The sequence below is a fragment of the Hippichthys cyanospilos genome, chromosome 3 (assembly GCF_059441005.1).
Source record: "Hippichthys cyanospilos isolate Australia breed blue-spotted pipefish chromosome 3, RoL_Hcya_1.0, whole genome shotgun sequence".
NCBI classification, from domain to species: domain Eukaryota; kingdom Metazoa; phylum Chordata; class Actinopteri; order Syngnathiformes; family Syngnathidae; genus Hippichthys; species Hippichthys cyanospilos.
This window is the reverse complement of record NC_142371.1, coordinates 14,207,810-14,225,059: the sequence shown is the minus strand read 5'-3', so window position 1 is coordinate 14,225,059 and position 17,250 is coordinate 14,207,810. Positions and strand designations below refer to the sequence as shown.

Below are 17,250 nucleotides of genomic sequence, written 5' to 3'. Positions count from 1 at the left end.
GTAAGTAAGTCTAGTACAGTTGTGCTAATAAGTTTACATACCCTGGCAGAATTTATGAATCCTTGGCCATTTTTCAGAGAATATAAATGATAACACAAATATTTTTCTTTCACTCATGGTTTGTGCTTGGGTAAAGCTATTTATTATCAAACAACTGTGTTTACTCTTTTTAAATCATAATAACAAAAACTACACAAATGACCCCGATCAAAATTTTTCATACCCCAATTTTTAATACCGTGTATTGCCCCCTTTAACATCAATGACAGCTTGGAGTCTTTTGTGGTAGTTCTGAATGAGGCTCTTTATTTTCTCTGATGGTAAAGCTGCCCATTCCAGTTCCTGTAAATTCTTGGGCTGTCTTATATGAACTGCATGCTTGAGATCTCCCCAGAGCTGAGTCAATGATATTGAGGTCAGGAGACTGAGATGGCCACTCCAGAACCTTCACTTTATTCTGCTGTAGCCAGTGACAGGTTGACTTGGCTTTGTGTTTTGGATCATTGTCATGTTGGAATGTCCAAGTACATCCCATGCGCAGCTTCCGGGCTGATGAGTGCAAATTTTTCTGTAGTATTATATGATAACATGCTGCATTCATCTTGCCATCGATTTTGACCAAGTTTCAAGTTTTTATACAGGGTCCCCGTGGGTCCTTAAAAAGTCTTAAATATTTATCTTGACTTTCAAGGTCTTAAAATGTCTTGAACTTTAGAGTTAAGGTCTTAAATTTCATGTCTTTCCGATCGTCTGGTCTTGTGCTAAATTTTCATTTTAACCACCGCACCATCTGAGGGCAGCACCTCGAACTACGTGCTTGCAACTTGCATCATTTAGTGACTGAAGAGGAATGCAATGCATTACTTTTGCGTAGCCTAGTTTCAAGCAGCAGAGTGAGAGTCGATTCGCGATGGGAAAGTGTGTTTCGTGACAGTTGGAGGACGAGGGGTATTGGGAATGGCTGATGAAAGTAGAAAACGTTCATGAAGCAAGGTGAATAATAAAAGAATCTTCTTTTTAACAACTGTCATGGTCATAATCCAGTAGGTCTATAGATGGTTTTCACGGCGCGTCATCAGCTGCGTCATAAATCCGGAAGCCGCCATCTTGGAGTTACTCTGTACCATAACACTGCATGGGCACTACATATATCTGCAACATCGTTAGGAAAAATCATCAATTATTGTCGTGTTTCGGGTTGCATAAATCGGACAGACCGAGAAAAACATTTAGACTATTACAGGCTTGCAAAAGTGATCAAAAATCAGGGAGAGGAATGCCAGAAATTATCGGAAGAAAGGAGACGGCTGTGGTTGGCAAAGCTCAACCAGGATCTGAGAGGAGAAAATCCGGACAACATCCGAATTTGTTCCGCTAATTTTTTGTTTTGTTTAGAAAATATTGATTGCAAGCAACTAATAACAAAGTTTGTAATGCAATGATGACGTTTTAACAGTAACTATGTAGTAAAAATGTTAATTGTTTGTGGTGTTTTTCTGACTGTTTGCTTATTTTAATGTAAGGGACTTTGGTATGACATAAATAAACATTGACATAATTCATATTATCAAGCTACCACATGTTGTATAAATGAGTTAAGTTGTTCTGATTCTTCTGAAAATGTTGCGTCTCCCTCACCCATCCACACGCCATCTGATTGTAAGCCTCCAAACCTTTGTAGGATTTAACATCTTCAGCTGTGTGTATGGGCTCGGTGGAAAAAAAAACAAGTAGTTGACTATATCTGAATATGCAATTGTGGGAAGAATAGCCAGATCGTTTATCCAGGATGTCAGCCAACTCATATGGCTCGGCACCCCTGATAAACTGTCATTTTTCCACATACAGGGCCTTCTCTTGTGTTCTGAGTCAATGAATGCCTTCGCATCGGCGACAGGCTTTGCTAAGATTTTTTTTTCGACATTGATAATTTTATTTAATTTGTCCAAGATACACATGATGGCATTGCACTCCGTTTGTCGAGTACCTCCATAATGGCGGCGCATCCGGGTTACTCCCCACAATGTGACGTCAGTGAAAACCCTCTATACATAGATTATTGAATATACTTGCATTTATTCATCATTTAGAAAAAGGATGATAGATTAATGTTTTAGGACTGTTCTATGTTTTTTTTTTAATTCCTATGTGGGCCAAAAATCGAGAAATTACCTGAAATACATGTACATATAGTTTATACATCCACTTAGCCACTTCAGGATGGAAAATCAGCTCCTGATTTGTGTCCATCTGACGAGTCTTAAGCTCCCTGATGAGCTGTTCAGCCTCACCACACCACTGTGGTGCTCTTTGCATGTATGTTTTTTTTTTTTTTTTTTCTGGAGGAGGACTTGAAAAGGTCTTGAAAGTCTTTACATTTGCTGCTAAGATATGTGGAGATACCCTGTTATATATATATATATATATATACAGTCGGCCCCCGGCTTACGAGCACCCTGATTTACGAACAATTCGCCTTACGAGCGAGGATCAGGTAGATTTTTGTCCTCAGCTTACGAACAAACCTTTCGCCTTACGAGCAATCCGACATACCAGCCATTGAGTATGTAGAAATGTTCTCGCTCAACTACGTCAACAGATTCAGCAGTTGCGTCATCATAAATCATCAGTAGATATTTGTGGCAGCAATGTGAACGCTATTGGTCTTAGAACGTCACACTGACTGTCTCACTCACGGTGTCTAAATATATTACCATTTAAGTGTAGTGTTTGTACAGCTAAAGGGAAAAACAGCTGACATGAAATTAAATGTGCCGATTGCAGGACAACGAATTGTCATTGGTTTAAATGTGTGTTTTTTTTTAAATTAATTGTCAATACATTCCAACCGTTTAAAAAAAAAAGTGCGAATAATTATCAGTCAGTCACGGAGATGCGAATATGCTATTGGTCGATTAAGGTCACCCGGTCTCACTCACGGAGATGCTATTGGCCGGCGTCACACGTCAATCACAGATATGCCGATATGCTATTGGCCGAACGCCTTTATCTAGCTTGATGGCACAGCTTGTCGGGATGGAAGGAAGGAGAGAAAATGAGTGAAAAACGGAATGTTGTGAAGACTTTGCAAACTTTATCTGTTAGACATAGCTTCTAAAATTACTAGCAACGGTAAAGGAAGAAATAAGAGGATGATGTTTTAGTATCTCCGTGATTTGCACCCTGACTGAAAGAGTTACTGTAACACTGTAAGACCAATAGCAGTCAAGTATACGACAAAATGCTATTGATTGATTAAGGTCACCCGGTCTCACTCACGGAGATGCCATTGGCCGGCGTCACACGTCAATCACAGAAGTGCCGATATGCTATTGGTCGAACGCCTTTACCTAGCCTGATGGCACAGCTGTTTCGGATGGAAGGAAGGAGAGAAAATCCTGACTGAAAAAGTTACGGTGACACTGTAAGACCAATAGCCTATCTGCTTTGCCGTGTTGACTTTGAGCGTTGGTCTCTGCTCCCCTCTGCTTACACCCAGCTCAAGTCACGTCGTTCCAAAGGTAAAAGTCATTTCTCCTTTGTATTTGTTATTTTATGCAATTGTACAGTAGATCATGTCACTCAATTTCAATATATGTGTACAATCGTGATGTTTTTACCTAAGGCTTTTGCGCGCGTGGCACGCATTCACGAATTAACATGGGTTTGGATTGCCCGCTATACGAGCAGTTCGAGATACGAGCGTAGCCGCTGAACGGATTAAGTTCGTAACCCGGGGGCCCACTGTATATATATATATATATATATATATATATATATATATATATAAATATCCATGACTGAGACAGTGACTGTGACATTGTAAGAGCAATAGCGTTCAGCATTACCGTGACAAGCGTGAACATTTGATGTCGTTGATGCAGCAAAGCGAAAATAATTGTACGATCACATTGACCGGCATGTCGGATTGTTCGCAAGACGAAAGGTTTGTGCGTAAGAGGGAGACAAAAAACGCTGCGGTCCACGCTCGTAAGTCGAAAAGTTCGTAAAAGAGGGAGTTCATAAACCGGGGGCCCACTGTATATATAAATATAAATATAAATAAATAAATAAACATATATATATATATATATATATATATATATATATATATATATATGTATGTATGTATATGTATATGTATGTATGTATGTATATATATATATATATATATATATATATATATATATATATATATATATATATAATGTATGTGTATATATATGTATACAAGGTGAAATTGGATATAAAGTTGTTTATGGTTAAGTTGCCTAATAATTACGCACAGTAATAGTCACCTGCACACAGATATCTTTCTAAAGTAGCCGAGACTAAAAAAAAGCCCCACTCCAGCTTATTAAAAAAATATTCAGCTTTGATATTAATGAGTCTTTTGGGTTCATTAAGAACATGGTTGTTGTTCTATAATAAAATTAATCCTCAAAAATACAACTTGCCTAATAATTCAGCACTCCCTTCGCAATATGGCCTTTAATACTTAAGTCTTAACTTTCAGATGACATCAGACACTACTATGGGGAAGGTCTGGCTCTCTACTTTGGCTTCCTGGAATACTTTACAATGGCTCTCGCGCCTCTGGCCCTTCTTGGACTGTTCTATTCTCAGTTTGACTGGGACAATCATGACAAATATGTTTTCTTTGCTGCTTTCAATCTCATCTGGTGCACTGTTATTCTTGAGGTAAGAAATCAATTTCATTTTGCCATTCTATAGTTGTGTCTATAGTAATTAAAGTTACCGTAATTCGCCCAATATAAGACGCCTTTTTCTCCCAAAAAATGAAGGCTTAAAGTATCTGTGCATCCTATAAATCAGAAGTCCTCAACCACCAGTACGCGGCCTGATAGTGGTTCGGGATCAACTGCAGAGATTGGAAAACAACGTCCAGAATTAAAAACTCTGCCACAGTTTGGCTTTAGCCACAGGTGCCTCTAATCAACTTGCAGTCTAATGAGCTCATCAGTTTACCTTTTGGCACGGGGGCCACATTGACTTTTAAAATTTGACAGCCGAGCTGGGACAGCAATAAGACACAATACATATAAAAAGAACTGCATTTGTTAACATTACATATCAAACAACAACATAGCTAAAGTGTTAGTGTAATAACATATACTTTTGATTGAGAACAGTGTTGTTGATCACCCATTTTAGCCAGTGCATCAAAGTCTGGAGGTAATCCTGTTGTGGCAATTCTCAGAACAGATCTGAGGTGTTCATCACTCATAACACTCAAAGCCAACCTGTGTCATTCAGCTCTGAAAAATGTTCAGTTTTTTTCAAGCAGCTCCAAAAATGAAATAATCTCATGTTTGAGCTCCCAGACATGTTGACATACTTTTCCTAAACTTAACCAGCAGACATTAGAATGGTACAGTAACTTAATGTGATCAGCGTTAGTTTCTTTGGGAAAAAGAATAAATTGGTGATGGTGAAGTCCCCTCGCTCGATTAAACAGGTTTTGCAACGTGGTCAGCCTGCAACACGGTTTTACACAGTGCTTCCTAGTGAATTTTGCAGTGTAGGAACATTACTTCTTGAGCATCCCAACGTTTTCCTGTCAGATTTGTCCATCTGTGGTAACATTGACGAGTGTACTCCAAGGTAACTTGTGCCTCTGTATGACTGTTGATACTCTGTTAAATAAGTCCTCTCCCCATGGTTTTCTTTTCAGGGATTCTATAGCCAAAAAATCCTCCAGTGTCCTTTATTTTAGTCATTGCTTTTGTCCAGTGCCAAAGAATATAATTAAATTGATGCCACTTTATTTTTTCTCTTGCTGTTAAAGTGTTCGTCAATTTAACTTTAATACGGCAAGTCACTGACCTGCATGATAGTATGTTTGTTTGTTTTTTTTCGAATTTGTTCTTGCTCTTACAACATAAAATACTTGAGGTCCCTACCTTGTACCCTTTAAGAAACTCCTCTTCGGGGAAAGGCTTGCTGGCTTTTGCTAGTTTGAATGGCAATAAAAAACATGCTTGCGTTTTGTGTGTTTTATAGGTGTTTTGCGAAGCCTGCATGCTAGCTACCAACCTTTCACCAGTAGCCATACGCACTTGTGTTGAATAGTAGCTGGCATAATTAGACGCCTTGGTGGACAAGTGACGACTGCTATTATATTCTTTTAAAACCGCTACAGTTTCTTTTTTTTCTTTGACATTGCCGCAGATGTGTTCTGATCTGACCAGTAGAAGAGCGATCATTGAAAATGGCTTATTCGTGCTCTGTCTCATTCTTCCTCAAAGTCTCTGCAAAACCATTTCATTGCACTTACAGTGAATTAAATGAATGGAATCATTCAAACCAAACCGTAATTATGTCTCGCGGTAAGGACTTTGAGTGTTACGTGGTAGCAGAAAAGGACCCACAAACTGACTAGGAATGGATTTCCTACCATTTTGTTATCTAACCAGATGAGCTTGGAATTGGTGGCAGCCTCAAAAGCATGTTTGACTCTGCTTGATCACTCACAGCGCTGTCACAGCACAGAAATTTCAACCTTGCTTTCACTTATAAAGGTTGTTACAAGTTTCACAGTAATACAATACAAAGAATTGTCTAAATCTGTGTGGGTTTGTGTACACATGTTTATGTGCCAGGTGTGCAAACAATGTATTTTTAAATGATAACATATATACAGACTCTATATGTAATTATTCCATAACTATGGATGCAACAAATAAATAACTTAGGGGCATAAATACAAGAAAATGTGAAGAAATTACAAAGATTTATTCTGTTTTGCCACAATTTTTAGATTGTCGCCAAACTCGTGGTGCGTACTACACACAGTGACCTAGAAAATACCAGAATTTGCCCCTAAAATTAAGCGTGCATCCCGTACACAGGTGTATCCTATATTTGGAGAATTACGGTATTATTTGGATTATCTTCAAGTAACTACATGGCTTGGTGTGAATAATTCTGGTCTGTACATGAATCAGATAACATTCTACAGTACCTCAATGTAATGTGAATTATGACATGATCATGTGATGTATTATTGACTAGAGAATAATGAGCTAAACATTCCCCCCTCTAGTTATGGAAGCGGTGCAGTGCCTCTCTAGCATATCACTGGGGCACACTGAGCAGAAAGAAGGTGTTTGAAGAACCGCGGCCTGGTTTCCACGGCATTCTTGGGTTTAATCCGGTGACAGGACGAGAAGAGCCTCTGTACCCCAACTCCAAGCGGCAGCTTCGTATTTACCTTGTGTCCCTTCCTTTTGTCCTGCTCTGTCTCTACCTTTCCCTCTATGTCATGATGATCTACTTTCAGATGGAAGGATGGGCTCTAATGATACATAATAGGGAGCCTACTTTTTGGACAAACATACTATTGTTCATTCCTGGGGTTATCTATGCTGTGATTATAGAAGTTATGAATCTCATCTACAGATATGCTGCTGAGTTCCTTACTGAGTGGGGTAAGTTAGTGGCAAATGATTAATGTAATTTCAAATGCAAGAATTGTATTTATACAATTAAAATACCATGTGTTTTAACCACAAAAGTCAGGGGTAGACGTATACACTTATACTTTTGTAAAAGTCACCCAAATTGACGTAAAAAAATTGAGGGGTCGACTCTGACCCGAGGTTGACTTGTATACAGAGAAATACCAATTGCCAAAACACTCGATGTGTATCTGCAGCTCTACACGAGACAAACAGAAATCTACAAATACCCTTGCATGATGTGTGGTAAGATTTTGTTTTTCCAGATGAAGAAAATGATAGTAAAATATTGGAAGGTAAAACAAAAATGTAAACACTGCAAACATTCTGCTGTACTACATTACAGCTAACATGAGCTAGTGTATTTTTTAAGTATTCGTTATTAGTAAAGATCTTTTCTGTTGCAAAAACATTAACCTAATGCTCTTTTAGTTTACATTTACACAACACAGTAATGTAATATATTACACACAAAAAAATAGGAATATTGTACTTGTTACTAATGAGAGTAAAATGATGCATTACAATGAATTTTTAGCCTGAAAGTGGTGTTTTTATCCCCCCAAATTCGCCCAAAACACCGCGAGATTGGAGGAGAAAAGTCAGGGGCAAAATGTTTACTTGTTGATAAACTACAGCTAAGATGAATGTGGTAGCAGCAGACGGCATGTTAAATATGGACAATATGTACACAAGCTGGACATATGCCCTTTACTTTCAGTTCGTCAGTGATAAAGACAAAGAGAATATAATCCTCAGGTGGACTTTGTGTGCGCGACACCTAAAAAGCTGTCCACTTAGCGAAATAAGATCAGTAATTTTACAAACCATTTGGAGCGGTGCCACGGTAACATGAGATTAGCGAAAAGAAAACACGCAGACGATTGCGCTCTCTCGCTGAGGGATGCCACTTCGACATCAAGAGGCTAGGGAGGAGATATGCTGTCCACAGTGGATTCACCAGCATTTCAAAACCTTGTCAGCAAGATCCCTGTCACAACTAGAAATAATGACAAGGTAAACTAATTCTAATTTTCACTGTACACTTGCTATTAATAAGTCTATAAATAGTTCTGGTCAATGTGTATCAATGTGTATCAAGATGAAACATACAAAATTCATGTTAGATAGCACGTTATACACCTTAACAATGGTGTAGGCTAGCTGCTAATGTTAACCCCACCGAAGCTATCTATTTTTGAAATGTCTGTCCTGAACTTAGCTGACTGAACTTGAATTTAAATGGCTATAGAAAATGGATGGATAAATGGATTAACCTAGAAATTGTGAAATGCACTAACTGTTTTTGCCTGCAGCATAAACAATGCATCACTGTTACAAAGGGATTAAAATACAAAAAAAAAAGATTATATATCTTGTCTTTAGAGGGACATTGTGTAAAATTTAGACCATTTTTCATTAAAAAATAATTAATTAAATGATTATAAAGTTTTTTAAAAAATGTGCAAATAAATCAGTTCTTTATGACCAACAGTATATTTTAAATATAATCGGTGGTCGAGTAATCATTAAAATATATTACAAGAGGGTTGGCACTCCTTTCAAGGCTGCCATGTTGTTATAGCTAGGGACAATGATAAATGCAGCACTTCCTGCTGTCCGTAAAGGTTTACAATACAATACAGATGAAATGAATTGTACTGTTATTAGGCTTAAGCCAACCTTTCACGGGATGTCTAATGAGCCTAATGAGCTACATTTAGAATGGCAAATCCATATTTCCAGTTACGGTGGTGAGAGTAATATAAAAGTAATGCAATAGTAATGTAATAAATTATATTTCAAAGACAGTTATATTGTAATGTAACTAATTACTTTGAAATGACAGTATTAAGTAAGAAATAATACATTACAGTTTTGAAGTAACTTGCCCAACATTGCTTGTACATGAATGAAACCGCATTGTGCTGGATTCGTATAGACGCGAGGTGTCAAGTATCATCCAGTTTTATTTTATGTTTTGATGCCAATTGTTGTTCAGGATGAATTTAAAAGTCTCTAGTTATGACCAAAAATGAAGAGTAGATTTGGGTTTTAAGGGTTGTGTTGATGTTTTGTCTAGAGACATCTTTTTTGTCAGAATGCTTTGTGTGTTCAAGTTGTAACTTTGAGGCCCAAATCTATTGATTACATTTTATTCATTTTAAGCCTATAAAAAGGTAAAAATCCTAAACCCAAATTTCAACGACTTACTGACTTTTTCTTTTTTTTTTTCCAGAAAACCACAGACTTGAATCTTCACATCAGAATCATTTGGTCCTCAAAGTATTAGTTGTATGTATAAAACAACATCTCTACCAATTGACTTATATATATATATATATATATATATATATATATATATATATATATATATATATATATATATATTGATACAAAATAAACTTTTTTGTTTTCTTCTTAGTTCAACTTCTTCAACTGTTTTGCCTCGCTGTTTTACATTGCTTTCATTATGCAAGACCTTGTGCTGCTTAGACAGGTTGGTCAACTTTTATTTATCACCCAAACACTCACTCACAAATATACAGTGCATCTGGTATGTATTTGGTTCTATTTCACAGTTTTCATCCATATTTATAGAGATAATACAATATTTGAATAGATAATATAATAATTGAATTTAGAAATAATGCTGAAGCCATTCAGATTTAGATTTAACAGTAATTTAAAAATACAATATCTGCACATATAAAGCCGGCTTACAATAGCTTGACATGCTTACCTAGGGTCTCAAAATTATAAACAAAATCAGTTCTTCCAATGGAATACACATCTGTCTCAGTGTTCTGATGTCCAAGTCAATGGTATTAGTCCTTATTGTTTATGTAGAAATGATTATTTCTAAGATTATTATGAGAGCCCGAGCGGCGACCACTGCGTGTTTTCGTAAAATGCTGTTACCGTGGTAAGTTCTTTGCTGGGAAAAAAATAATCGCTATTATTTTTGACATTCATGAAAATTAATGAAGCTTTGCACACTCATTGAGCCTCGCAAATTCATATAGATTTTATCAAATGATTGTGTGACTGTTACAAAATAGCTCTGAAGCACCAATTACATCTTAAGGAAATATACAAACAAATCAATTCCCGCCGTATGCTTTGATATATGGAAAGAAAGTTATGATTTTTTGAATATTCACATTTGACAGATTTTTGCACATTTACAGGGGCTCAAAAACCTGAGGCAAACGCTGGAAAAAACAAACAACACAACAACAAAAACAATTTTTTCAAATAATTCAAAAACATCTTTTCAAATATGTAACAGAGTGAGGGCATCAAGTTTTCCTCCTTATCCTCAAAACATCTAATGATCAATAACCCAGCTGCACAGGTCCTATAAAATCCCAAAGTATACATGTATATTAGTGGTTGGTTAGTGGGTGCATTAACTCTGATGTCAAAACAAACATCAAAGCAGGAAAAAAAGGGCAAAGACAACTCATGCCTATTGTTTCATTCTGATCTGAGTGCAAACATTTTGATTCAATACTTACTTTTTCACGCCCTCTTGTCCAAACACGACTTTACCCTGTTTTACAAAAATATTATCAGACTGACTGATATTTTGAAAACCTTACTTTTAACCTACAAGTGACATTAATTTTTTTGCAACATGTATAAGCAAGTTCTTTTGACTACCAGCCCAGTGGTTGCTGCTCAATCCCTTTTCTACAAGATCATTTCTACAAAAAGAACTGGGACCTCACAGTTGTCACTAGAAATGATAGAATCACATCTTTAAGCATTTACACAAGTTGTACCATAACAATCTGGTAAAAGTGAAAGGTTCTCAATACCTTCCTGATGCACAGAGATTTTTTTTTTCCAGTCGTAAAAGTGATTACACAAAGTATTATTATATAACTTGTATTAATACTGCTGTAGCTTCTGATTTTTTTCTTTTGCTGTCCTTTTTTTTTTTTTAAGAATTTGGCAACCTTGTTGATCACCAGTCAAATCATAAATCAGTTCATGGAATGTTTGCTGCCCTACTGGCTTCAAAGGGGATGCAATAAGATAATGATGATAGAGCTCCCTTTAAATGAGCAAGTGCGACTGGAAACTGACATGAGAACGTACTTGGTAAGTAAAGTTAGTTTATTTATTTAACTAATTTGTCACAGTGCATATGGATTTAATAATTAATATTTCCAACTTTCTCACAGGGTACGTTTGATGACTACCTGGAATTGTTTCTTCTTTTTGGTTATGTCAGCTTGTTTTCAGCTGTTTATCCTCTGGCTGCTGTTTTTGTAGTTTTGAACAACATCACCGAGATTTACTCTGATGCTTTCAAAATGTGCAATATTTTTAAACGACCATTTTCGGACCCAGCTGCTAACATAGGGATCTGGCAGGTGAATACCTCAGTCCTTATTGAGTATTTTGTCAAAATCCTATTCAGGGCACATGTTATTGTTCATTCTTAGCAATGTAACTTTTTTCTTTTTTCTACTTTTTTTCTTTTGAGTGAATGCAATAACAACTTTCAAAATTCCATGATGATTAGACTCACTTGTGGTCAAATTTGCTCTACTTTCATAGTATCATTGTATCATATGCTGTACATCGGTTTGAAGAATAATGAAGGCATGCACTACTGTGTTTTGTTATGATTAGAAAGTTTATGTTCACGTACTTTTACGATAATTGTAAAGCATCAGTCAGACAAACACATTTTCTTGAGCCGGTAAAATGATATTTATTCCTTTATTAACATCCATATGTTGCTTTTAATGAATTTGGAGGGAAAACTATAACAGAAAGATTGATAAATAAAGGAAAACTGCAATTGTAATACACCATATGTAGTTGCAATCTAAATTTAAAAGTTGCTGCAATATCTCTCCTGCACTTAACGCTCCTACTACATTTGTTTATTACCTGTAAACATGACCAAATTTAATTTAAGATGGATATTGATGTTCATATTCACAATCACTGTGATCTATAGGGACCACATGAACCTTAAAAAGAAGCAACCATTTTGACTTTTAAGTTCACTAAGTTCGCCCTGCAGGTCAATTGTTTGTGTATTGTAGCTAAGAAATAACAACATAGCCCAGTTCGTAACAAGTATTTTTTCTTATTTAAGTTTTAGAAAGAAATAAAAACTGGACTTAGCGCTGCGTTATCCTAGGGCAAAATATAGAACCTCCAGTTCTTCCAGATGCTGTGTCGTCAGTAAGTGAATGAGGAGTTGATTGTAAAGCACTTTTGAGGACCTTTTAAGTCAGGGGTGTCCAAAGTCGGTCCTCGAGGGCTGCTGTCCTACATGTTTTCCAGGTTTCTTTTCCTGACACACCTGATTCAAATGATCAGCTCACCAGCAGAAAACTGATAATGATCCTGATCATTTGTATCAGATGTGTCAGGAATAGAAACCTGGAAAACATGTAGGACAGCGGCTCTCGAGGACCGACTTTGGACACCCCCTGTTCTAAATTCAAAAAGCGCTATATAAAGCAATTACCATTTACCATTATTGAAGTCTCACTTAGCGGCAAAGAAAGCGGTCTTGCAAGACATTTCATCATTCGAGTGTCCTACCTCACCTTAGCCACAATCAATAATCTTTGTCTTATGACTGGGCTGGTCAGTTCTGGAGAACGTTGATGTTTTTTGCCTTCAAAAATCTTGAGCTGGAGGCTGAACTATGAGAAAGAGGGCCATCTTGATGAAGAATTTGCCTTCTATTATACCCTTTAATCGAACAGGCAGAAACAATTTTTTGGGCTGCTGATGTCTTTAGATCTCTTTATCAGGACGTTGCAACAAATGAAAGAATCACTGATAACCCCAAAAACAAAAAATATGTTTGCTTTCTTCTTGTGTTTAGCTTGCCTTTGAAGCCATGAGCGTCATTGCTATTGTGACCAACTGTACACTTATTGGCATGTCTCCTCAAGTTAGAGCTTACTTCCCTGACTCAGAGATGTATCTCTTGCTGTGGACAGTTGCTGTTGAGGTAACCTACCTGTTTGTGTGTGAGTGTGTGTGTGTGTGTGTGGGCGGGGGCGCTATTTCGCGGTTTTCACTTATTTTTCAATTAACCGCAAAAAAACGAGGCATCGCTGATATATCTAATTTTGATTTATAAAATTATTCTCCATATTCTGTTCTTTTCGTGTCATATTCTATCAATTTGGTTATGCTCCTTCTAGTGTTGTATTTTTAAGTAGGGAGTTTTTAGCCAATTAGAATTCAGGCAACTTGTGTCGCCATGCTGTATGTAATCTGCCTTAGCCAGAAGCCAGGGCATTCGCATCAACCCTGGCAAATAGTTCAGCTGGGAATGCCTTTTGTTTGCAAAGGATCAATTTTAGTGTTTGGAGCTACACTGGATTTGCAAACTTCAATTGTTTAATTAACCAAGGCAGCAACGAGAAACCAAAGCACGGCTGGTGGGGACACCAGAGTGGATATACAGCAATGTACATCTCAGTTCGAAGGTATACAGAGCTCCTCAATGTGCTACGGTGCTTTTAAAAAACTTTTGGAACACCCGAGTCGATACACTGTACATATCGGTGCCAAAAGAAAGAGACCTTTCCTTTATTTCTTTATTTATTGTTTCATTTATAACATGTTTGTGTTATTTTATTTCATTCATATTCAATTAATAGTAAATAAATAAAATGATGTTCTTCTGAACTGCGATTTGTAATTTGGACTTCATAAAAGGTTGTGGATATTTATTTTAAATTATTATTCTTTTTTTTTTTTAAATATAGTTTTGACAGCATCACGTATAATGACAATTTTATTGGCGGATGTGGGTTGATTGACGTTTAAAAGCTCGAACATGTAACGTAGTCTGCTACTCGGAGAGTGACCGGACTAAGAATTTCATTGTGTGGTATAATAATACTATACATATGACAATAAAACTCTTGAATCTTGTTTTTACTTTGTCCAGTAAATGTGCATTCACTGGCAATAGTGTTGGTAATACTCTTGATATTGAAAGAAAAACCCACAGTACACTCAGAACTAACTTGCAACAAGTGTTCAAATGTGCATATGAGATCAGAATGCCATGTAATGTATGCATCCTATGTTGTATTTCAGCATGGATTTCTGGCCTTCAAGTTTATCCTGGCCTTCTTGGTTCCAGATGTTCCCAAACACATTCGAATCAAATTGGCACGTCTGGAATTTGAGTCATTGGAGGCCTTCAAAAAAAAGGTGAAACGACAACTCTTTTCTACTGGATCGTATGCTCGCAAAGTGCTGTCATGTTCTGTTGGATCTTGGATGTGGGTTTATTTTGGGGGTTTCTGTTCTTTTCTGCTTGTGTGGTTTTTGTTTATATTCCTCTCACGTCAGGCCTCGTTTGTATGATTTTGCCCACCTGTCTGTTAGACTGACAATTACAATTTGGATCAACTTCAAAACAAGACATACCGACAGATAAGGAAGGGGGTAAGGATGCATCAGAATGCATAAGGATGAATCAGCAAAAAAAAAAAAAGTTTAGTCTATACTCTGGATCATACTATGTTAAATACTGGTTAATGATGCACAATTGGCACAGTAACTACATTTCAACATCTGTAAATACAGTAAATACTGCACACATCAGCAATCCCAAGTTTCTCTTTCACCATTTCATGAGTCTGCTCAGTGCTTTTGCTTGGCTCTGTCCCCATTTTGAAAACTCAGCTGACCGTGTTTTACAGCTTTGGGTGTCGGCAAAACAGGCAGCATGATTCATTTCTGCTCCCTGTGAGTGACATTGAACATTCCCGAAGCTGATTACCTGTCTGATTGGCAACAAAAGTGATGACATGTATTTAATTTTGTCTAAATAAACTAAATCAGATCTGCCCAATTTCTTTTGCGCCCTGTTGTGCAAACTGCAATTACTGCAATTCAAACATGCTGTCTGTTTCGCCGTCCACAGCCATTGAAGTTTGTAAAAATTTGTCTTAAAGTTGATGTGGCTTGTAACCAGGTTATGCTATTATATCCAGAGTCCAGATGTGCTCATGCTGTCATGAAAGTTGACAGGCCTTTGTATCGGTAACTAACTAAAAAAACAAAAACAAAGGATTACCAACATCACTTCTCACTTTTTAAAACACTTAGTTAAACAGGTCATAAACAGTGTACATGGCACAAACATGGAAAAATGAAATTTTGAGTAATATCGTTGTTGTTCTGTGTTTCAGAAAATATTTGAAGTCCCAGTGCTTAGAAGAGTTGGCCACGAGGAAGAGTGAAGCACAATTTCATGATGATGACCTCAACAGATAGTGTTTACATCTGGAAAAGAGTTCATATGACTATAAATCACTTAACTACATATAAACTATGTTAAACTATTTTATGCTGCTGTTAAAAAGAAATGAATTTAATAAAGGCTGGAATCTATAATTATTGAGCAGGGAGGACTACGTTGGATAAAAAAAAGCAAACGTTTCACACAAAATGTATTTTTTACTTATTGAGCTTTACTTTTCACCCGGATTGCATGTTTAAGAAAATCAGTAGTGCACGGACATCTAATTATAATTGTAGCTCAGTGCACGGGGCTGTCAGTATTCTCACTGGTGGGAATATTAAAATAATATGGTTAAATTAAAATGCTTGAATTGACTGAGCTTTGAGGTATGTCACTGTTTTTGTCTAATGTTTTGCATGTTTGTGGTAGTTTAGTTATTAAATAGAAATGCCGGTAACATATATAACGGTGGTTCACCGAGTCTTGGCTGACCACTAGATCCGATGTCTAAAGCACAGAATAAGCCTTTTGCTCAAAGCACAGGTTGTGACTAAATACTGTACCAACAAACATCAATAGTTACCCCCGGGTGACCCAGGGAGTATATAAAATCATGTGTCTCTTGGAAGACTGTCAACAGAACCTACTTGCACACACATTATGGAGATGGTGATTCAACTGTACAGACCTCATCCCGCCCTAATGATTTGTGTGGAAAACCGCCTAGGGGTTGTTCTATCCATGGAGACCACTTCCCAACATCTATCTGAACTCCCGTTGCCAGAAAGGGCCTACTGCCTCCATGCCCTCAGACCAAGAAGGCATCGGTAGGAAACCCAATTCCACCAGCACCGAAGCCACTTGGCATCCAAGTGGAAGCGAGAGGGCGCAACGCTAGAAGACCCAACAGAACCGCAGTCGTCAGTGGTGCCAGTTTGTCTAGAAGACGAAAAAATACATACATTGTCGCAGGACGAAGGTGAGTGATTTTATTCCAGCAATCTTAGAGGTTATTTATGATAACATTCCATCAGTAGATCTCTCTAGCCCTAACGGTCAAAGAAAACAAGCACGGTGGTGCCGCTATGAAATGATTTACCAAAGAAATGGGTCAAATGGAATACCTTTCCGAAGCAGACTGTTCAGCCAAAAAAGGTCCAGGAGGTGAAAAATGCTGTCCACCCAATGAGAGGAATGACAGTCAACCCAATAAATGCAGCCTGTTGAGATGGAACCTGAGAGTTTTGTATTTCATAGCTCATATTTATTTTGAATTTCATTCAACATAAACAAGCATTAAAACAGAACTTTGTGGTGATAGCTCTTAACATGTTCAAACGAGGCTGGTTTGTCAATGACATGTATGCATTGTGTATCAATAGTAAACTTTGTATGAACGATGACATTGTGGTGCAATTAAAACATGAAGTCTTGACAACAACCTCATTCTTAACATCACAACAAAAAAAGAACCGATACTGGACTTCTGGAAACACAAAAGACATCCAGCCCATG

General features: G+C 37.2%; 1 protein-coding gene across 4 annotated transcripts in view; it reads left to right on the top strand.

Annotated features, from left to right (window-relative positions):
• ano10a (anoctamin 10a) overlaps positions 1 to 16,113 on the top strand; it is a 41,431-nt gene extending 25,318 nt beyond the window's left edge. For 3 of the 4 annotated variants that reach the window (XM_088411052.1, XM_088411050.1, XM_088411049.1), the window contains 9 exons: positions 4,517 to 4,701; positions 7,067 to 7,451; positions 9,721 to 9,776; positions 9,907 to 9,981; positions 11,436 to 11,591; positions 11,675 to 11,866; positions 13,348 to 13,476; positions 14,580 to 14,696; positions 15,683 to 16,113. In XM_088411052.1, coding sequence (XP_088267178.1) covers positions 4,517 to 4,701; positions 7,067 to 7,451; positions 9,721 to 9,776; positions 9,907 to 9,981; positions 11,436 to 11,591; positions 11,675 to 11,866; positions 13,348 to 13,476; positions 14,580 to 14,696; positions 15,683 to 15,733 — 1,346 coding nt within the window. In that variant the 3' untranslated portion in view covers positions 15,734 to 16,113. The remainder of the gene's footprint in view (positions 1 to 4,516; positions 4,702 to 7,066; positions 7,452 to 9,720; positions 9,777 to 9,906; positions 9,982 to 11,435; positions 11,592 to 11,674; positions 11,867 to 13,347; positions 13,477 to 14,579; positions 14,697 to 15,682) is intronic. The other variant, XM_088411051.1, reaches the window with a different exon arrangement.
• Positions 16,114 to 17,250: the final 1,137 nt, after the last annotated feature.